At 40.9% G+C, this 24,246-nt stretch overlaps 1 protein-coding gene across 8 annotated transcripts in view; it reads right to left on the bottom strand.

The window, feature by feature from the left end:
- Positions 1-24,246, bottom strand: part of sh3pxd2aa (SH3 and PX domains 2Aa) — a 266,480-nt gene that overhangs the window by 115,650 nt on the left and 126,584 nt on the right. For 5 of the 8 annotated variants that reach the window (XM_073027125.1, XM_073027126.1, XM_073027127.1 and 2 more), the window contains one exon: positions 17,262-17,290. The exons of 1 other annotated variant lie outside the window; for it this stretch is intronic. In XM_073027125.1, the coding sequence (XP_072883226.1) occupies positions 17,262-17,290 (29 nt within the window). Of the gene's footprint in view, positions 1-43; positions 182-17,261; positions 17,291-17,375; positions 17,394-24,246 lie in introns of those variants that run through there. 2 more of the 8 variants (XM_073027130.1, XM_073027131.1) reach the window with 2 other exon arrangements.

The raw sequence follows: 24,246 nt of genomic DNA, 5'->3' as shown, positions 1-24,246 counted from the left end.
CAGGACGCAAAATATCCACAATTCTCAATTTCATCTCACACACATAATCAGGGAGAATGCCAGCAGCCGCTAGAGAGACAGTTAAAAATAATAAACAGCCCGTCCCATCTCTCTCTGCCAAGGAGAGAGCAGAGGCAGTGTGGGGGATGAGAACACCAATGCTAATCGGCTGCTCCTAAAACCTTAAATAGAAACATATGAGTGGGACGGTCCAGGGAGGGCAAGCTGTTTACATAACAGTCAGAGACAGAAAAACTATTTCCCAGTTCTGTTATCTGATTAACTATTTTCTTATTCAATTTCACAACTCATTACTCAATGATCTGAATTATAATGAAGTCTGGTTTCATGAGGTATCAACAGTCTACTCTACCCCAACACCTCCAAATGTTGATAAATTTATCCTCGTGACTCCAAAGCTACTTTCAGCGTTACTGGGCTGTGTACATAGGGTTTTCCTGGATGCTGTTAGAAAGTATTTATCATCTCTTGACTGAATATCAATTACTGCCCGACTTCATCTACTCTCATCATACTCCCGTTTCTACTGACGACTTCAGAGCATGCAAACCTACCTCCATACAAAGTCATATTACCAATTATCAAAGGCCAGACAACCTAGGCATAACCACAGAGTTGAAACTTCAAAAAAATCCACCTTCATTCATTCATTTCAAAAGTAGTTTAAGTTGCCTCAAAGAGCTGTGAGAGGTTCTTGACACACACTGCTATCTCCACACCAGTTAAAGCACCAATATACAAGCAGTCCATAATTATGTAAGGGTTCTGTCCCTGAGAGTGGTCCATAAGCTGATTTCTGTGTCAGAAATATGTTTTTATAGCTACCCCTTGGTAGCGTTCTACATATACTTACTATTATTATTCCTTCATTCCAACAAATATTTACTCCCATATACCTGTAATTAAACTAATTAAATATATACTGTATCCAGTCATTAATAAACATCACAAATCTTTGCATAACTGAACATAGAACGTTACAGCACAGTAGAGCCCCTTTGGTCCATGATGTTATGACAACCTTTTAACCTATTTTAAAATAAATCTAACCCTTCCCTCTCACATAGCCCTCCACTTTTCTATTATCCATCCTTCTATCTAAGAGTTTCTTAAATGCTCTACCATCATTCCTGGCAGTTTGTTCCACAAACCCACTAGTCTTTGTAAAGAACATCCCCCTTATACTTTTCTCCAATCATCTTATATTAGTCATTTCCGCTCTGGGAAATCCCCTCAATCTATGCCTCATTATCCTATACACCTCTATCAAGATACCTCTCATCCACCTTTGCTTCAAAGGGAAAAGCACTAGCTCCCTCAAGCAATCTTCAAGGTCACGTTCTCTAGTCCAGACAGCATCTTGTAAATCTCCTCTGCACCCTCTCTAAAACTACAATATCTATCCTATAATGAAGTGATGAGAACTGAATACAATGTTCAAGGTGAGGTCATCAAGGATTTTATGGAGCTGCAACATTACATCACGGCTCTTGAATTCAATCCTATGAATGAAGGCCAACACACCATACACTTTCTTAACAAACCTATCAATTTGTTAAGAGGGATCTATGGACGAGAAACCTAAAATCTTCCTGCTCATCCAAACTGCAAAGTTTTTTCTGCATTTCTGTACTCTGCCCTCAAATTCAACATTCAACATGAATTACTTCACATTTTTCCAGGTTGAATTTCATCTGCCACTTCTCAGGCCAACTCTGCATCCTGTCAATGTCTCAAAACCTCCATACTATCCACAACTCCACCAATCTTCATGTCATCTGCAAACTTACAACCCACCCTTCACTTCCTCATCCAAGTCAATTATAAAAATCACGAAGAGAAGGGATCCCAGAACAGATATTTGCAGAACATTGCTGGTCAACCACTCCAGGCAGAATACCCTCCATCTACTACCACCCCTGCCTTACATGGGCAAGCTATTTCTGTAAACAGCCAAGTTTCCCTGGATTTCATGTCCCCTGACTTTATGAATGAGCCTACATTGGGAACCTTATCAATAACCTTACTAAAATCTATATACACCACATCCACTGCTCTGTCTTCATTAATGTGCTTTGTCACATAAACAAAGAATCCAATCAGGATCAGAAGGCATGACCTACCCCTCACAAAGTCATGTTGATTATCCCTAATCAGACTATGTCTGTAAATCCTGTCTCTAAGAATCTTCTCCAATAATTTCCTATCACTGAAGTAAGTCTCACTGATATCTCAACTCCCTTATCGGCCGAGACTGAGAACAACAACATTAGTAGTGAGAATGGCAAAGGTATGGTCAAAAAAGGCAGAGGAATGTTCACAGGGCTACTGTGAATCAGTGGAATGAACCATTGTCAGGGATTCATAAAGATACCATGCCATCGTTGACATTATGAAGAGCTGCATGGATAAATGCATGCCTCGAGAACAAATCATCTCACAAATTGGAAGACCTTGATATAAACAGTCTTCTGAGGGCAAAATCTGAAGTGGTCAAGACCAGCAATTTAAAACCCTACAAAAAGTCCTGGTACAACCTGTGGAAGGCCATATTGAGAATGAAAAAGGAATTCCATATAATATTCAGTTTCAGATTTTTTTTAACACTGATATACACTTCATTACATACAGGAGGTACCTAATAAAGTGGCCTCTCATTGGATGTTCATGGTCTTCTGTGCTGTAGTCCATCCACTTCAAAGTTGGGCATATTGCACATTCAGAGATGCTCCTCCGCACACCACTGTTGTAACACGTAGATATTTGAGTTACTGTCACCCTCCTGTCAGCTCAAACTAGTCCGATCATTTTCCTCTGATCTCTCATTAACAAAGCATTCTTGTCCACAGAACTGCTGCTCACTGTATGTTTTATGTACGTTCTCTGCAGACTGTTGTGTGTAGAAACACCCAGGAGATAAGTGGTTTCTGAGCTACTCAATCCATCTGCTTGGCACCAACAACCATTCCACTGTGAAAGTCATTCTGATCATATAAGAAATTCTTCCCCGTGCTGATGTTTGGTCTGAACAACTGAATTTCTTGACCATATCTCCATGCTTTTCTGCATTTAGTTGTTGCCACATGATTGGCTGATAAGATATTTGCATTAACGAGATGTACAACAGGTGTACCTAATTAAATAGGTCATGAAATTTATTGCTCTGTAGCAGAGGTATGATGCAATACCCAAAAATTACTACAAATTACAATAAGGATATAAATAGATAAAGAGCTAGATTGCTCGGTAGAGCAAAATGAATGCAAACTTATGAGAGGGTGTTCATGGACCATTCAGAGATGATGGAAACAGAAAAGCTGATACTAAAATATTGAATATGTGTTCGGGCTCCTGTACTTCCTCCTTAATGGTAGTAATGAGAAGAGGCACGTCCTGTATGGTGAGGGTCCTTCATGATGGATGCAGCTTTTTCGAAACATTGCCCTTTGAAGATATCCAAGATAATGGGGAGACTTCTGCCCATGAAAGAGATGGCAGAGACAATCAGATGCATGACAGCTGTGGAATACAAATCCTTATCTCCTTGAAAGTGGCATCACATGTTAAAGGGTGATAAAAAAGGTTCTGGTACATTGGCTTTCATAAATCAAAGTACTGAGTACAGGAGTTGGAATGTTATGTTGATGTTGTATAGGACATTGGTGAGGCCTAATTTTGCAAATTGAGTGCAGTTCTGGTCATCTGCCTACAAGAAGGATAACAATAAGCTTGAAAGAGTACAGAGAAAAAGTACAAGAATATTGCCAGACTTCAGGACCTGAATTATAAGAAAAGGTTGAATAGGATAGGACTTTATTTCCCCATTTGAAGTAAATTTATTATCAAAGTACATATACAATTGCAAGAAAAAGATGGTGAACCCTTTGCAATTACCTGTTTTTCTGCATTAATTACTCATAACGTGTGGTCTGATCTTCATCTACGTCACAATAATAGATAAACAATCTGCCTAAACTAATAACATAGAAACAATTGTACTTCTTTTCGTCAATACTGAGTACACCATTTAAACAATCACAGTCTAGGTCCAAACAAGTATGTGAACGTCTGCGGTAATGCCTTCCACAGAAGTTATTTAGTGTTCCAATCAATAAGATGAGATTGGAGGTATGGGTTGGAGAGGGTGTCCTGCCCTCTAAAAAAAAGACACACGAAGTCAGATTACTGTCAGAGCCTGCTCTTCTCAAGAAACAACTGTTAAAGTGTACCAGGCCTCAAACAACAATTTTCAGAGGACCTTAGAAGTAGAATTGTAGATATGCATGAAGCTGGAAAAGGCTACAAAAAGCATTTCTAAGACCTGAGTGTTTGTCAGATCACAGTAAGAGAAGTTCTCTACAAATAGAGGAAACTCAGTACTGTTGCTACTCTCCCTACGAGTGGGCATCCCAGACATCCCACCCTACAAAAACTCATTTCAGGGAGGTAGCATCCCCGCCTCCCACAACCCCATATTCCCCCCTCCACCCCCAGTGTACCTCCAAGGGTGTATGTAATACTTTGTTAAGTGATTTTGTCTAATCTGTAAACGAAGTTAGGTATATGCAGAAAATGTGACATTAAAATATTTACTTATATTACCATGGAGTCGCATTCTATGCTATTACAACTTTAAGCAAGTCTACAGGGAGTCTGGCCTCATCACGTAGGATATCAATTGAGTAGCTCCTTAGCAGCTAGCCAGCTAGTTTAAATAACGTTACCTATGCTAATGAACAAATGACACCTGTTAAACTCACCTCAACATGTCTTTTATATTTTAACCCACCATGGGCAATAGAAAAGTCATTGTTTTGAGGTTGACTGTTAAGCCCGCCCACGGAGAAAACTGATAGGTCTACTTAGTACGAAGAGAGACCAGTCAGGATGCTCCCTCTCAAAAAAAATCGATTTTCAGGATATTGTATATAATTTGCGGGTGTCAGGGAGCCGCTATCAATATGCGGGAGACTCCCAGAACTTCCGGGAGAGGTGGGAGAGGCAAAGATTAGACCAAAAGCACAATGTGAAATGCTGAAGGAGGTGAATAAGAACCCAAGGGTAAAAGCAAAAGACCTACAGAAATCTCTAAAACTTGCTAAAGTCTCTGTTCATGTGTCCACTATAAGAAAAACACTGAACAAGACTGGTGTTCATGAAAAGACACCATGGAGAAAGCACTGCTGTCCAAAAAAAAACTACTAGTGCACATCTCAAGTTTGCAAAAGACCACCTGGATGTTCTAGAATGTTTCTGGGACAATGTTCTGTGGACAGATGAGACAAAAATTAAACTTTCTGGCAGAAATGCACACCACTATGGTTGGAGGAAAAAGGGCACTGCAACACCAAAATCTCATCCCAACTGTGAAGCATGACGGAAGTATCATCATGGTTTGGAGCTGGACAGCTCGCAGTCATTGAGGGAATAAGGAATTGAAAATTGTATGAAGACATTTTACAGGAGAATGTCAGGGTAGCAGTCCACCACCTGAAGCTTAATAGAAGTTGAATGATGGAACAAGACAATGATCTGAAACACAAGAGTAAATCAACAACAGAATGGTTTAAAAAGAAAATTCATGTTTTGGAATGGCCAAGTCAGAGTCCAGACCTTAACCCAATTGAGAAGCTGTGGTATGACCTGATGAGGGCTGTTTATGCAAAGTATCCCAGAAGTACTAATGAACTGAAACAGTTTTGTATGGAGGAATGGTCTAAAATTCCTCCTCGTCATTGTGCAAGTCTGTTCAGCAGCTACAGGAAATGTTTGGTGGAGATTATTGCTGCTAAAAGAGGCTCTATCAGTCATTAAATACAAGAGTTCACATACTTTTTCCATCCTGGACTGTGAATGATTAAACAATGGTTCATGTGTTCAGTAATCTCAAGAAAAGTACAATTGCTTGTGTGTTATTAGTTTCGGCAGATTCTGTTTGTCTATTATTGTGACTTAGATGCAGATCAAACCACATTTTATTAGTTAATGCAGAAAGCCAGGTAATTGCAAAGAGTTCACAACCTTTTTCTTGCAACTGCAAATCACCATATACAACCCTGAAATTCATTTTCTTGTGGGCAGACTCAATAAATCCACAATAGAATAATAACCATAAGAGAATCAATGATAGACTGAATCAAATGGGCATTCAACCAGTGTGCAAAAGGCAGCAAACTGTGCAAATATAAAAAAAAATAATAAATAAATGAGTAATAATTATTGAGAACATGAGATGAAGTGACTCATAGGTTGCAGGAACATTTCAGTGAAATTGAGTGAAGTTATCTGCTTTGATTCAAGATCCTGATGGTTGAGGTGTAATAACTATTTCTGAACATGGTGGTGTGAGTCCTGAGACTCCAGTACCTTCTTCTTGATGCCAGCAGCCAGAAGAGAGCATGACCTGGGAGGTGGGGCTCCCTGATGATGGATGTTGCTTTCCTGCCTTAATGCCCCATGTAGATGTGCTGAATGATTTACCCATGATGGACTGGGCCATATCCACTATTTTTTTGTAGGATTTCCCATTCGAGGACTTTGGTGTTTCCATACCAGATGATGATACAGCCAGTCAATATACTCTCTACCACACATCTATAGAAATTTGTTAAAGTTTAAGATGTGATGCCGAACCTTTGCAAACTCCAAAGGAAGTAGAGGCACTGCCATGTTTTCTTCACAATTGCACTTACATGCTGGGCCCACGGAGTCAGAGTCATGGAGAAGTACAGCACAGAAAAAGGCCTTTGGCACATTTAGTCTGTGTCAAACCATTTAAAATACCTACTCCCATGTACTCCCATATATACACTATACCCTACTATCCATGTACCTATTCAAACTTCACTTAAACGTTGACATCGAACTCGCATGCACCACTTGTGTTGGCAGCTCACCCCAGACTCTCAAGACTCTCTAAGTGAAAATATGTTGCCTCATGTTCCCCTTAAACTTTTCACCTTTCACACTTAATCCATAACCCCAGGCTGTAGTCCTACCCAACCTCAATGGAAAAAGCCTGCTTGCATTTACCCTATCTATAGCCCTCATAATTTTGTGTACCTCTATCAAATCTCCTCTCAGTCTTTTACTTTCTAAGGAATAAAGTCCTAACCTATTCAATCTTTCCTTATAACTTAGGTCCTCCAGACAGCCAACATCCTTGTAAATTTTCTCTGTATTCTTTCAGTTTTATTTACATCTTTCCTGTAGGTAGGTGACCAAAACGGCACACAATTAGACCTCCAAATTAGGCCTCTTATACAACTTCAACACAACATCCCACCTCTTATTCTCAATACATTGATTTATGGAGGCCAATGTGCCAAAAGCTTTCTTTACCAACCTATCTACCTGTGATGCCACTTTCAATGAAATATGGACCTGTATTTCCAGATCCCTTTGTTCTAACATTCTTCACAGTACTCTACCATTCACTGTGTAAGACCTCCATTAAACCACCTGTTTTGTCTGCATTAAATTCCATCTGCCATTTTTCAGCCCATTATCCCACCTGATGCCAATACCTCTGCAGGCCATGATAGCCTTCCTCACTGTCACTACACCCCCAATCTTGGTGTCATCCTCAAATCTGCTGATTCAGTTAACCACATTGTCATCCAGATCATTGATATAGATGATAACAACAGACATAGCACTGATCTCTGCAGCACATCACTAGTCACAGCCCTCCAGTAAGAGGCCAACATCTACTACCACTCTGTGGCTTCTCCCACAAAGTCAATGTCTAATCCAATTTACTACCTCATCTTGAATGCTAAGCAAGTGAACCTTCTTGACTAACCTCCCATGCAGGACTTTGTCAAATGCCTTGTTAAAGTCCATGTAGACAACATCTACTGCCTTGCCCTCATCCACTTTTCTGGTAACTTCCTCAAAAAAATTAAGATTGGTTGACATGACCTACCACGCAACAGGGCCATGCTGACTATCCTTAAGTAGTCCATGTCTATCCAAATACTGGTCCCTTAGAATACCTTCCAATAACTTTCCCACAATTGAGGTCAGACTCATTGTCTTATAATTTCCTGCTTTATGTTTAGAATCTTTCTTAAACAGTGGAACAACACTGGCTTTCCTCCAATCCTCTGGTATCTTTCCTGTCGCCAAGGATGATTTAAATATCTCTGCTAGGGTCTTGTCTGGTCCTGGGGATTTAATCACCCTGATTTACCTCAGGATAGCAAGCACTTCCTCCTCTGTAATCTGCACAGGGTCCATGAAGTTGATGCCACTATGCCTCACTTCTATAGGCTCTGTGTCGATCTCCCGAATAAATACAAATGGAAAAAAAAATTTAAGATCTTACCTATTTTAGCTCCACACATGGATTACAGTTCTGATCTTCCAGAGGACCAATTTTGTCCTTTGCAATCCTTTTGCTCTTAACATATCTGCAGAATCCCTTGGGATTCTCCTTCACCTTGACTGCTAGAACTTCATTCCTTCTTTTAGCCCTCCTGATTTCTTTCTTAAAGTGTTCTCTTGCATTTCTTATACTCCATAAACACCTCATTTGTTCTTACCAGGCTATATCTGCTATGCACCTCCTTTTTTTTCTTAACCAAGACCTTAATATCTCTTGAAGACCAAGTTTCCCTATATTTTTTTATCTTTACCTTTTATTCTGATAGGCACATACAAGCTTTGTACTCTCAAATTGCGCTTTTGAAAGCCTCCCACTTACCAAGTACACCTTTGCCAGAAAACAGCCTGTCCCAATACACACTTACCAAGTCATTTCTGATGGCATCAAATTGGCCTTTCTCCAATTCAGAATCCCAATTGCAGACCCCAGATCTATCAGTTTGCGTATTTGCTTTAAAACTTACGGCATTGTAGTCATTAGACTGTGTTCCTCTGTACAAATATCTGTCATCTGCCCCATCTCATACTCTAATAGCAGATCCAGTAACACTCTCGTTGGGACCTCTACATACTCCTAAACACATGACAAGCTCTATCCCATTAAAATTAAAACTCACCTACTATAACAACCTCACGTTTCTTGCAACAGTCTGAACTCTCAACAAATTTACTCCTCTAAATCCCTAGGACTGTTGGGTGGTGTATAGTATAGCCCTATTAACATAGTCATACTTTTCTTATTTCTCAGTTCCACCCATAATGCTTCACTAAACTAGTTCTCCAGTCTGTCCTGACAGAGCACTGCCATGACATTTTCCCTGACTATTAATGTCACCCTTCCTCCCACTGTCACGTCCAAAACAACGGGCTCCCTGGAATACTGAGCTGCCAGTCCTGCCACTCCTGCAACCAAGTTTTACCAATGGCTACAATGTTAATAATTCCAGGTGTTGATCCATGCCAAGCTCATCTGCCTTTCCTATGATACTTTTTGCATTGAAATATATGCAGCTTAGGATATTAGTCTCACCATGCACAACCTTTTGATTCCGGACTTTGTCTGAAGCCTTACTAACATCTGTCTCCACAACCTCTCCACTAATTGTTCTGGAACTCTGGTTCCCATCCCCCTGCAACACTAGTCTAAATCCCACTGTACAGCACTGGCAAACCTTCCTGCTAGGATATTAGACCCCATCCAGTTCAGGTACAAACATCTCTTCTGTAGATAGATAGATAGATACTTTATTCATCCCCATGGGGAAATTCAACATTTTTTTTCCAATGTCCCATACACTTGTTGTAGCAAAAACTCATTACATACAATACTTAACTCAGTCATAATATGATATGCATCTAAATCACTAACTCAAAAAGCATTAATAATAGCTTTTAAAAAAAAGTTCTTAAGTCCTGGCAGTTGAATTGTAAAGCCTAATGGCATTGGGGAGTATTGACCTCTTCATCCTGTCTGAGGAGCATTGCATCGACAGTAACCTGTCGCTGAAACTGCTTCTCTGTCTCTGGATGGTGCTATGTAGAGGATGTTCAGGGTTTTCCATAATTGACCGTAGCCTACTCAGCGCCCTTCGCTCAGCTACCGAACCCAATGATCCAAAAATTCCTTCCCTCCTATACAAGTTCCTCAGCTACATGTTACACTGTATAATCTTCGTATTCCTGGCTTCAGTAGCATGTGGCACAGGTAGCAATCCTGAGATCACAACCCTGGAGGTCCTGCCCTTTAACTTAGCACCTAACTCCTTGAATTCCCTTTGCAGTACCTCATCACTCATCATACCCATGTCATTGTTAGCTACATGGACCATGACCTCAGGCTATTCACTCTCCCAATTGAGAATGCTGAGGATTCAATCCGAGATATCCCAGACCCTGGCACCCAGGAGGCAACATACCTCAGTCTAGGTATTATCTTCATTACTATACCCCTCAGTATTAATCAACAAGCTCCAAAACCTCAGCTTTTGTACTTCTGTCTGCAAGTAGATCCTTGTCTTTCTTATTGAGAAAGCACAGTCAATGTGGATCAGTGATAACATCTCCTTCAGACTGACAATCCACACAGGCATACCACAAGGATGCTGCTTAGACCATTGCTCTACTCCCTCTCACTCATGGCTGTATGGCTAGGCACAGCTTAAACTCTCTGATCTATAAATTCTCTGATGACACCATTGTTGTTGGCAGAATCTCAAATGGCGATGAGATGTACAAAAGTGAGATAAATCAGTTGGTTGACCGGTGTCACAACAACAACCTTGCACTCATTGTCATAAAGTCCAACAAATTAATTGTGGATTTCAGGACTGAGCAGCATCAAGTTCCTGGGCATCAACATCCCAAAGAATCAATCTTCAGCCCAACAAATTTATCAGAATTAGGTCTAATATCACTGGCATATGGCATGAAATTTATTAACTATGCAGCAGCAGTACAATGAAATACATGATACATAAATAGAGAAAAATAACTGAGTTATATTAAGTATTACAGTAAACGTTTATTGTAGAGATGAAGTTAAAATAAGTCACACAAAGACACAAATAAAAATTTTAAGGTAATGTTCATGGGTTCAATGTCCATTTTGGAATCAGATGGCAGAGGGGAAGAAGCTGTTACTGAATTGCTGAGTATGTGCCTTCAGGCTTTTGTACCTCCTTCTTGATGGTAACAGTGTGAAGAGGGTATGTCCTGGGTGGTGGGGATCCTTAATGATTGACGCCACCTTCCTAAGGCACTGCTCCTTGAAGATGTCTTGGATACAATGGAGGCTAGTACCCAATGATGGAGCTGACTAATTTTACAAGTTTCTGCAATTTACTAACACCATGAAGATGGTGCTGTGTACGGCGGCTGTGTTGCGAGCTCCGTTCCAAATCTATAGTATACTACTAATTTCTACGATTTTCTTACCATTTTCTATTCAAGCCACATCAGATACGATAGACTGACCCTTCTGAACTTCAGAAAGATGGCATTTATCCACTATGTGCCGCCTTTTCTACACTGGGATCCCTTGCTTGCGCAATCCATAGGAGACTCATCTCTTACACCGCCACTACCTCGAAAGAAGCGCCGGAGGGAGGGAGAAGGGCATCCTGGTGAGGCCGAGACAGCGTGCAAATCAGCCGCTGCTCCCTACATACTCCTGGCTAACATTCAGTCCCTGGACAACAAGCTGTGTGAACTGAGAGCCAGAATCTCCTTAGCAGCGGGAAACAAAAGAATACAACATTTTGTGCTTCACGGAGACCTGGCTGATGGAGGAGACACCAGATCATGCCATCAAACCCTCTGGATTCTCTCTGTTCTGGGCAGACAGCTCAAAAAACCTTACTGGGAAGAGTAAGGAGGTGGGGTATGCTTCATGGTCAACAATGCTTTGTGCGACCCCTAGAATGTGCATGCACTCAAATCCTTTTGTTCCCCAGACCTGGAATACCTATGCTGCTGTGCAGACCTTACTGGCTGCCCAGGGAGTTCACAGCTGTTATCTTCACAGCAGTGTACATTCTGCGGTAGGCTGATACTGACCTAGCTCTCAAGAAACTGTTCGAAATCATCAATACGCTGGAGACTGCACACACAGAGGTTGCCTTCATCGTCGCTGGTGACTTTAATTGAGCATTGCTGATGGAAGTCTCTCCGAAGTTTTGTCAGCACATCCAGGTGAGCATTCATGGAGTTAAGATACTTAACTACTGTTACACTCTCTTCCGCAACACTTATGAAGCTTTCCATCGCCCAGCTTTTAGAAAATCAGATCACTCTTTGATCCTGTTTCTGCCGACGTACAGGCAGAAGCTGAAACAAAGCGGCCATAGTTAAAACCGTTTACTGTTGGTCCAACCAATCGGCCTCCATGCTGCAAGACTGCTTCGATGACGTCGACTCGAATGTCTTCCATGATGAGAATGTCTCCTGGTCACGGATGGAGTCACGTGCTTCATCCAAAAGTGCATCGATGATGTTGTCCCCCCCAAAGTCAGTCAGGGTCTTCCCGAACCAGAAACCCTGGATCAATAGTTCCGTGCAAGCAGCACTTCCAGCGTGACATCAAGCTTACATCGCTGGTGATCAGCTAGAGCTCAAGAAAATCAGCTATGATCTGCGCAAAGCTATCAAGGCTGCAAAACAACAATATAAAGACAAGACTGAGTCAGGATTCACAATGAATAGAACATGTGACTTGTGGTTTGCTGCCCTTGCCATCGCAGACTTCAAAGCCAAACATTGTGGTGCTGCCGCCATCGCGGCCTCTCTCCTAGATGAGCTCATTTGCTTTTATGCTCAGTTTAATGTCACTAACTGAGTCTCTGAGGAAAGCCACTGCTACAACCTGCAACCTGGTCATCTCTGAGGCTGAGGTACGCAGAGGTTTCCAACAAATGGACAGTTGCAAGGCTGCAGGACCAGACGGCATCCCAGGGCGGGTACTCAGGATGTACGCAGCACAACTGGCAGGTGTGTTTACAGACATTTTTAATCTCTCCCTCTCCCAGTGTAGAGTGCCCTCCTGCCTCAAATTATCCACCATTGTCCCTGTACCAAAAAAGACCAAGGTAACATTCCTGAATGACTGGCGTCCTGTTGCACTACTAAGCAAACACTTTGACAGGCTGGTCAAGGATTACATCTTCAGCTTGCTACCACCGAAACTGGGCTCCCTACAGTTCGCCTACTGACACAACCTATCGACTGGTGACACAATAGCCACTGTTTTACATACCATCCTCATACATCTGGAGGAGGAGGATGCGAGAATGCTGTTCTTGGACTACTGTACAGCATTCAACACCATAGTTCCATCCAGGCTCGACAAGAAGCTCAGAGACCTAGGCCTTAACCCTGCCTTGTACAGCTGGATCCTGGACTTCCTGACAGATTGCTAACGGGTGGTAAGAGTGGGCTCCCTTACCTCCACCCCTATGACTCTCAATACAGGGGCCCTTCAGGGCTGTGTACTGAGTCCCCTCCTTTACTCCCTGTATATCCACAGCTGTGTTGCCAACCGCAACTCTAATCTGCTAATTAAATTTGCTAATGGCCTACATTGATTGGCCTAATCTCAAACAATAACGAGGTGGCCTACAGGGAAGAAGTCATCTCTCTGACACAGTGGTGTCAAGAAAACAACCTCTCCCTCAATGCTGCAAAAACAAAGGAGCTGGTTGTGGACTACATGAGGAATGGAGACGGGCTAACCCCTATTGACATCAATGGATCTGGGGATGAGAGGGCAAACAGCATTAAGTTCCTCGACATCCACATCACCGAGGACCTCACGTGGTCTGTACACACCATCTGTGTGGTGAAAAGGCACAAGAGCACCTCTTTCACCTCAGATGGTTGAGGAAGTTTGGTATGGGCCCCCAAATCCTAAGAACTTAATACAGGGGCACAATTCAGAGCATCCTGACTGGCTGCATCACTGCCTGGTATGGGAACTGTGCCTCCCTTAATTGTAGGACTCTGCAGAGAGTGGTGTGCACAGCATCTGTAGTTGTGAACTTCCCATGATTCAGGACGTTTACAAGGACAGGTGTGTAAAAAGGGCCCAAAGGATCACTGGGGACCCAAGTCATCCCAACCACAATCTATTCCAGCTGCTACTATCTGGGAAACAGCACCGCAGCATAAAAGCCAGGACCAACAGACCCTGGGACAGCTTCTCCACCAGGCCAGACTGATTAACTCACGCTGATTCGAGTGTACTCTATATTACATTGACTGTTCTATTTATTATAAATTACTAAGATTGCAAATTGCACATACAGATGGAGATATAATGTAAAGATTTTTACTTCTCATGTACATTAAGGATACAAGAAATAAAGTCAATTCAATTCTTGTGCAGTAGCACTCCCCTCATATGAGACGGTGCTGCAATCTGTCAGAATACTCTTTCCTCAAACTCCTAATGAAATTTAGCCACGGCCTTGCTTTCTTTATAACTGCATGAATATGTTACATCCAGATTAGATCCTCAGAGATAGACACCCAAGAACTTGAAATTGCTCACTCTCTCTACTTCTGATCCCTCTATTTCCCTCACCTTACCCTTTCTGAATTCCAAAATCAGTTCTATGTGATGTAATCTCAAAGAAGGCATGTATGCAGCTCTACATCATTAGGAGTCTGAGGAAATTTGGTAGGTAATCAAAAACCTATAGATGTATGGTGGAGATCATCTTAACTGGTTGCATCACCAACTGGTATGGAGCCTGTACTGCATAGGATTGCAAGGAAGTGCAGAGGGTTGTAGTCTCAGCCAGTTCCATCACAGGCATAACTTTCTCCACCATCAAGAGCATCTTCAAGAAGCAACACCTCAAGAAGGTGGCATCCATTATTAATGACCCTTACCATCCAGGACAGGCATTCTTCACATTACTATCATCAGGGAAGAGCCTGAAGACAGACACACACATTTTAGGAATAGTCTTTTCTTCTCTGCCATCATGACACAAGATTCTGCAGATGCTGGAAATCATGAGCAACACACATAAAGTGCTGGAGGAACTCAGCAAGTCAGGCAGCATCGATGGAGAGAAATGAACATTCAATGTGTCGGGTCAAAACCTTTCACTATTTCTGATGAAGGGCCTCGGCTTTAAACTTCGATTGTTTATTCCTCTCCAATAGATACTGCCTGACTTACTAAATTTCATAGGATATGCCACAGAATCTAGGAGCACTGCAACACAGAAGCAGGTCCTTCAACACATCAAGTCCGTGTCAACCCGTTTCTCTGCCTAGTCCCATATACTCACACCTAGACCACAAGTCTCCAAGCTCTGCTTTTATGTACCTATCTAAATTTCCCTTATTCTTCTCTTTCATGGACCAATTCAAACTTACCTGAAATCATTGGCAATGATAATAAACCTGATTCTGATGATGAAAGATTGGATAGGCTGGATTTGTATTGACTAGAGATGAGAAGAGGAAGCGGTAACTTGATTGAAATGAGTAACATTCTGAGGGAGACACAATACAGTGCAGATACTGAATCTGGAATAATCATCTGCTGAAGGAACTCAGTGGATTGAGCAGCATCTGTTGGAGGAAAGGACTGTAGACATTTCTGCTTGAAATGCTGCAGCATAACTACTTGATGTATCTTGATAGGGTGAATGTGAACGGATGCGTATTGTGGGAGAATCCAGAATTAGGATTCACTATTTTAAAAAAGCAATGCCCATTTAAGTCAGAAATCTTTTCAAATAGAGAATCATGAGTCAATGGAACTAACTTCCTCAACGGCAGAAGAAGCAGCTTTAAATATTTTAAGAAATGCATAGGTAGATGAATCTTCACAAGCAAGATGGTGAAAATTTACCACAGGTGGACTGATGACAGATTTGAGATTGCAATCAGATCAAGCATGATCTTAAGATAATAAACGTGTAAGTTATTAATTACATTCAGTCACATAGCATGCAAACTTAAAGCTATGTAATTGAGTACTGTATTCTGCAACACTGCGCAATGAGAGAGATTATTTCTGTAATTGTTGTACAGGTTCTAAACCCCCTTGCCATAAATGACAGTGGATGAAGCATAATACACAAGGTCTGGGGTACTAAAGATGGGGTTGAGATGAGACTTTTTTGTACTTGTGAGAAAAAAGGAAAGGCCTTAAGACTAGAAATTCAGGAAAACAAAATGAAACAGTTCTACTTTGCTATCATCCATAGAATTACTTCTAATACATCTCCCTTCATCTATACCCATCCACGGAAGCTGATGAGGCATGAAACACTGATAAAGTTCCCTTGATGAATTTCTCTGCACCTTAAAATGTGTTTCATCTTGAACTTACACAGCATTAATATTATGTTAGTCATTCTCTTGAATCTGCACAACTATTCATTAAGATCATAGCTGATCCTTAACCTGTCTCACTTTCCTGCAATTACCCATATATCCCTTCATCCTCAATGCCTGAAAATCTATTGATCTCTCTCTTCAATATACTCAGCAGAAAGCCTCTAGAGTCCTCTTCGGCTGGAAATTCCAAACATTTTCAACACTGTGGATGAAGAAATGTTTTCCTTTTAATCTGGAGGAAAATGAATACTGAATGGAGGGGAGGGAATGATGAGGAGAGATTGAGGGGAGGGGAAGCAGGGAGACAGAAAGGGATCGGGGGAGGCAGGGAGACAGGGAGGGAACGACGGCAGGGCGTAAAGGGAGCAACGGGGGGGTGGGGTGAAGAGAGAGAATAGCTGACTGAAGGCAGCATGAATACCATCTGAACTATTTTGCTAAATTCTTAATCTTCCAAGACGGAGCAGACATTAGTGGGAGAGTATTCTTGCATTCACTGTCACTGAATTTGAATCCACATTACTTGAATGCTGCCCTTTTTTCTGAAATTCTGTCAATAAATGTTATTTTCAACTAGACTGACTCACACAAAAGACAAGCAAGAGAACCATACATTCACAGTACATTGTGTATCAGCACATCCTGAGTTTTGGTAGGATATGAAGGAATAAGGTGGTTAAAACATAAAAACTCAGTGTGATTGCATGACAATGACAATGTCCTGGGATAGACAAAACTGCCAGCTTCCATCTGCAATTTTAAAGGTACATTTGTTGAGATTGAATTTCAGTGATGTTGAGATGTACAAACAGATTCTAATCAAATTATCCAAACAATTGCAGAGTGTAAATGAGCCAATCAGTGCAATCATCAGCTGCTACTGCCTCATGTGTGGAGTCAGCTGCTCAGCAGCATGGACATTTTGGACATTTTTCTATTATTAGCTACTTCACGAGACAACACTGGCGTGTCTATAAACATCAGGAAAAAATGCTTACCTGATTTTTTCCTCATCCCTCCACAATCTCTGTAAAACAAACAGCAGCACAGAGACATGATTAGTGGTATGTCTGAGGGAGGAGAGGCCTGAGCATGTACATGCAGCTCCTCACATTTTCTATCCTTATTCATCATTCAGGCGCAGAGATGGAAGGAGCCTGACTGCAGCACAACCAGAACAGCAAGAAGAAAAATAGCTCAAGTGCTCCAACAGTTGTTGCAGAATCATGTGATCTGCCTGAAGAATATACCATTACTGTTTAAAGGGGTTTGTATCTTTTCCATAAAACCCAAATTCCTTCAGCAACAAAGTACTAAAACATAGTAAGTTTCAAGACACAATCAGTCAGTCATCAAAATCATCTGCCTTCATTATGACATTATTTGATTTTCCCATAGTAATACAGCTTTACATTCCTGACACTGAAGATCACTGGAGATGAAATGTCTCAAAGTGCGAGACAGTAGAACAGAAATAGTACCACCAGCTCTCTCTGGTGACAAGATTTGAAAAAATAAAAATACATTTTTATCATTCAGAAAGAATATCCAGAGCAGCCATTCAAACCATAAATGATTAAACAAATTGGTTAATTGTCAATTTCTTGAAAACAGATTTGCAAATGACCAAGAGAATGGAATTCATTGTGCCAGAGCTATAAACTGCTTGGCTCCAGAATATCATGGCCCTAAGCTAAAGAATTGTAATGACACTGACCTCTCATTATCTGCTCATTTGCGGCAGAAAAGAGTTCTATGTTCCCAGTATGTGGTATTCAAGAGAGACAGAGTTGTATTCAGTGCCTGAAATTCAGAATGAATGCTCTGCTATTTAACAATGATTTGCTGGAGGCATAAGTCTTCTCACAGGACACGCTCTCCATTTTGGTTCCTGGTCAGTAAATACAAATTGTAAATGATGGCACCTAATTACACCCCAGCCCCTCACTGCATCACAGCCTCGCTGCCATTCTAGACCTAACTACTTGGTGTGTAAAAGAACTTTCCTTGTGTCACTTCAACCTCAACTCTTTCAAGTGAAAGTGGAAACCAATGTGCTAATCCTTCCTTCCCATATAACCCTCCATTTTCTTTCATCCATGGCTGTTCTGTTTTATTTCTTTAGGATTTAATAGTTTTCAGTCCCATTAATTTCCCTGCCATTATATAGTTATGAATTCTAATTTTCTTTAATTTCTCACTTTTATTAAATTCACAGTTTCTTAATATTTTGGGAGGTTATTGTATGTTTTTATATATTTAAAGCTCTGCCATTTTTTCATTCACCATTGTAAATTCTCCTATAAATTAAGCATTCAGGCCTACAAATGTCTTCATTAGCTTTTTTCTTTTTACATTCCTATTGAAGCTTTTACGTTCTTGTATGTTTATTTTCACACTCTTCTTTTTGTTCTCTTAATTAATCTCTAGGTCCATGTTGATAAATTCAATGCTGTTCCAGATCCCTGAGCCTGCTACTTTCTTTGGCAAGTTCATCTGATTCCTGCAATGAAAATAGAGAATGCTGGAGATACTCAGGAGGATCAAGCCATCTTGATAGGAAAGTAATTAATATTTCAGGTTAAGATGTTTTGTCATGATTTTGAAGGTGAACTGGTGTCCGCTATTGGGTAGAGAAGTGCTAGAATCGGTGGTAGGGCATGTTGAGGAATAAAATGAGATTAGTACAGGATTAGTGGAAATCAGTTATAGATGATCTGAGCAAATTACTTGGGCCAAAGGGCTCATTTCCATTCTGTATAACTTGATATTAATTGTGAGATTCGAAGTAAATTAAGATGTGCGTTTCTGAAAGAGGTCGGGGTTAAAGTCAGAAAACAAATGTGATTTAATTATGTCTGGGTTAAAGTCAGTAAACAAATGTGATTTAATTATGAATGCAGAAGCCCTGACAAGATTAACTGTTTGTGGAATCATTGAAGTCCTGAGATATGGACTATTGTTTTACAGAAATGTGTAAAAAAACAACTCCAAATATGGAATGGGATAAGACTATGTACCTCCCGAGTCAGGGAGGGGAGGGGTAAGGAAGAAGGATAAAACCTGCTGCCCTGTAAGGTTCAGGGTTCCCTTCTCTGAAGGCACCCAGCTCTGCAGAACTGTTAATAAACTTTGTTTCCTTGAATTTGTCTTGAAGCCATTATTCGGGAGCGTGGCTCGTTTCTGACATTAATGTAATGTCTGTGAGAACAGGTTACAGGGAATTGAGAAGCTAGTGAGATTGCTCTGAGAACTAATATGCACTCAATGGGCTGTATTGTCCCCTACTATGCCACAAAGAGGTATAATAATAACTCTCCTTTGCTTCTATTTTCTACTTATCTCCATTGGGATGATTTATAGCATGCCTTGAGCAGTGGACAGAACCTATACATTGAAAGGTACAGCATAGTGCAGGCCCTGTTGTGCCAATCTTTTAATCTACTCCAAGATCAATCTAATCATTCCCTCCCACGTAGCTCTCCATTTTCTTTCACCCTTCACCCTCTACATCTGCCTCTATCACTATCCAGGAAGTGCATTTCACCACTCTTTGTGTAATAAAAAAACCTACTTCTGCCATCATCACCCCCCCCCCCCCCATACTTTCCTCCAATCACCTTAAAATTATAATCCCTCATATTAGCCACTTCCACCCTAGGAAAAAGTATCTGGCTTCCACTCAATCTACAGTATGCCTCTTAACACCCTGCACATGTCAAATCACTTCTCATCCTTCTTCACTCTAAAGAGAAAAATTATAACTTGGTTAACCTATCTTTATGAAGCATGCTATCCAGTCAATTTTTTTTATGCCTTATGCTCCTTTTTGCCACCTTCTCCACCTGCAGTGCTTCTTTCAGGGAACTATGGATTTGCATCTTAAGAACCATCCGTAATATATCTATGTTCTTAAATGTCCTTCCATTGTACTGTAGACTTTCCTGATGAAGATGGCTGAGTTTGTCATCGAAACAGCAGTTATAATAGATACCTGTATCCAGCTGGAAGCACAAGAAGATTTTATTTTATATACTTTCTTTTTACATTTAACCTCCCAAACTGCTCAAATTTCCAAATGATATATATGCCTGTTATCCTCTAACAACTTCATTACTAGAACACAGAACACAGACCAGTGCAGCACAATACAGGCCCTTTGGCCCACAATGTTGTGCCAACTCCTTACTTGAAGATCAATCTAATCCTTCCTTCCCATATAGCACTCCAATTTCTTTCATCCATGTGCCTATCTACACATCTCTTAAATGCCCACAATGTATCTGATTCTACCACCACCACTGGCAGCACATTCCATGTGACATCCCCCTATATATCTCCCTCTTCAATCATATTAAAATTATGCGCCCTTGTGTTAGCCATTTTTGCCCTGGAGAAAAGTCTTTGGCTGTCTATTCTATCTATGCCTCTTATGATTTTGTACACTTCTATCAAGTCACCTCATCCTCCTTTACTCCAAAGAGAAAATCCCTAGCCTGCTCATTCTATTAATCTAAGACATGCTCTCTAACAGTGACAGCATCCTGGTAAATATCCTCTGCACTCTTTCTAATGCTTCCACTTTGTTCCTATAATGAGGAGGCCAGAACCGAACACAATACTCCAAGTGCTGTCTAGCGAGAGTTTTATAGAGTTGTCATCTGGCCCAGATGTTGTACCTAGCTGAGTACTGAAGACCTGTGATAATCAACTAGTTGAAGTGTATAAAGCTATCATTAATGTCTCACTTCGGCAGTCCAAGATACTCATCTGCTTCAACCAGGCTTCAATCACACTGGTGCCAAAGAAGAACATGGCAACCTGTCTCAATCACCATCATCCAGTAGCACATACTGTGCCTATAAAGAGTATTCACCCCCCCAGAAGTTTTCATGTTTTATTGTTTTACAACATTAAATCATAGTGGATTTAATTTGATATTTTTGACACCGACCAACAGAAAAAAGACTCTTTTGTGTCAAAGTGAAAACTGATCTCTACAAAGTGATCTAAATTAATTACAAATATTAAACACAAAATAATTGATTGCATAAGTATTCAACCCCACCCCCTTTAATATGACACACCAAGATCATCACTGATGCAATCAATTGGTTTTAGAAGTCAATAGTTAGTTAAATGAGGATCTGTTTTTGGAGACCTGTGTGCAGTCAAGGTGTTTCAATTGACTGGAGTAAAAATACGCCTGGAATGTCCAACTGCTGATAGACAGACAGACATACTTTATTGATCCTGGGGGAAATTGGGTTTCGCTACAGTCGCACCAACCAAGAATTGTGTAGAAATATAGCAATATAAAACCATAAATAATTAATGATGATGATAATAATAATGATGAGTTAGTATCCTGGCAAAAACTACACCATGAAGACAAAAAAACACTCTAAGCAACTCCATGAAAAGATAATTGAAAAGCACAAATCGGGAGATGGATACAAGAAAATTTCCAAGTCACTGAATGTCCCCTGGAGTACAGTCAATCATCAAGAAATGGAAAGAATATGGCACAGCTGTAAATCTGCCTAGAGCAGGCCATCCTCAAAAACTGAGTGACCATGCAAGAAGGGCACTAGTGAGGGAGGCCACCAAGAGACCTATCACAACTCTGGAGAGGTTACAAGCTTCAGTGGATGAGATGGGAGAACTATTTGCAGCTTTACGGGGCACACAGCAACCACTCCCCGCTGAACATTGACGGCTCCTCGCTAGAGATCTTAAAGAGCACCAAATTTCTTGGTGTTCACCTGACGGAGAATCTCATCTGGTCCCTCAACACCAGCTCCATAGCAAAGAAAGCCCAGCAGCATTTCTACTTTCTGCGAAGGCTGAGGAAAATCCATCCCCCACCCCCCCCCATCCTCATCACATTCTACAGGGGTTGTATTGAGAGCATCCTGAGCAGCTGCATCACTGCCTGGTTCGGAAATTGCACCATCTCGGATCGCAAGACCCTGCAGCGGATAGTGAGGTCAGTTGAGAAGATCATCGGGGTCACCCTTCCCGCCATCACGGACATTTACACTATATGCTGCATCCACAAAGGAAACAGTATTATGAAGGACCCCATGCACCCTTCATACAATCTCTTCTCCCTCCTGCCGTCTGGGAAAAGGCTCCGAAGCATTCAGGTTCTCACGGCCAGACTATGTAACAGTTTCTTTCCCCAAGCTATCAGACTCCTCAATACCCGAAGCCTGGACTGACACCTTGCCCTATTGTCCTGTTTATTATTTATTGTAATGCCTGCACTGTTTTTGTGCACTTTATGTAGTCCTGTGTAGGTCTGTAGTCTAGTGTAGCTTTCTCTATGTGTTTTTTTTTTACATAGTTCAGTCTAGTTTTTGTACTGTGTCATGTAACACCATGGTCCTGAAAAACATTGTCTCACTTTTACTATGTACTGTACTAGCAGTTATGGTCGAAATGACAATAAAAGTGACTTGACTTGACTGTGGTATAGGGAAACACATTATTGAAAAAAACTCACATGAAATCTCAGCTAGAGTTTGCCACAGGCATATGGGAGACTGAAGTTAGCTGAAAGAAGGTTCTACAGTCTGATGAAACCACAACTGAGTTTTTTGGCTGTTAGGCTTGAAGGGGGTGAATACTTATGCAATCAATTATTTTGTGTTTAATATTTGTAATTAATTTAGATCACTTTGTAGAGATCAGTTTTCACTTTGACACAAAAGAGTCTTTTTTCTGTTGGTCGGTGTCAAAAATATCAAATTAAATCCACTGTGATTCAATGTTGTAAAACAACAAAACATGAAAGCTTCCAAGGGTGGTGAATACTTTTTATAGGCATTGTACATCCACTGAGATGAAGTGGATGTATAATGGAACATATCAACTCCTGCCTGAGGAGTAACTTAGATCCACTCCAATATGCATACACCACAAAAGGTGTATGATGTCATTTCAATGGCTCTTCACTCAACTCTGGAACATATGGATAGTAAATATGTATACATCAAGATGCTCTTCAGTGACTACAGTTCAGCAATCAACAAAATCAACCTCTCAAAACCAATCAATAAGCTCCAAGCCCTAGGTCTTAATATCCTTACTGTGAGATCATAAGTCTAAATACAACTCTAATGCCATATTTAGATTTGCTGGCAATACCACTACTGTTGGTCAAATCAAAAGCAGCGACGAATCTACATATACGAGAGAGACTGAAAATCTGGATGAATGGTGCACAACAACAATCTCTCACTCAACACCAGCAATACCAAAGAGCTAACTACAGGAGGAAACCAGATGTCCATGAGCCAGACTTCATTAGGGAATCAGAGGCAGAAGGGGTCAGTAACTTTAATGTCTTTGGTGTTATCATTTCAAAAGTTCTGTCCTAGCTCCAGCACATAAACGTCATTACAAAGAGGGTCTGGCTGCACTTCTACTTTCTTAGAAATTGGTGAAAATTCAGCATGCCATCTAAAATTCTGGAAAACTAGTTGCATCATGGCCTGGCATGGAAACACCAATGTCCTTGAATGGAAAAGTCTACAAAAGTTAGTAGACACAGCCCAGTCAATCACAGATAAAAGTCTTCCCCATTATTGCACACCTCTACAAGGAGCACTGTCATAGGAAAGCAGCATCTATCATCAAGGACATCTACCATCCAGACCCTGTTCTCTTCTTGCTGCTGTTATCCAGGAGGTACAGGAGCCTTAGGTCCACACCACCAGGTTCAGGAATAATTATTACTTTTTAACCATCAGGCTCCTGGACCAATGGGGATAACTTCACTCACCCCAACTCTGAGCTGATTCCACAACCTATGGACTCACTTTCAAAGACTCTACAACTCATGCTCTCAATATAATTTGTTACCTAGTTTATTATTAATATTGTGTTTTCCTTTGCACATTGGATGTTTGTCCAGCTTTTGCGTGTAGTTTTTGATCAATTCGATTGTTTCTTTACAGTTACTGTTAATTCCCGCAA

Source organism: Hemitrygon akajei, chromosome 23, assembly GCF_048418815.1.
Source record: "Hemitrygon akajei chromosome 23, sHemAka1.3, whole genome shotgun sequence".
NCBI lineage: Eukaryota > Metazoa > Chordata > Chondrichthyes > Myliobatiformes > Dasyatidae > Hemitrygon > Hemitrygon akajei.
The sequence above is the reverse complement of the archived record's forward strand: the minus strand, read 5'-3'. Positions and strand labels throughout refer to the sequence as shown.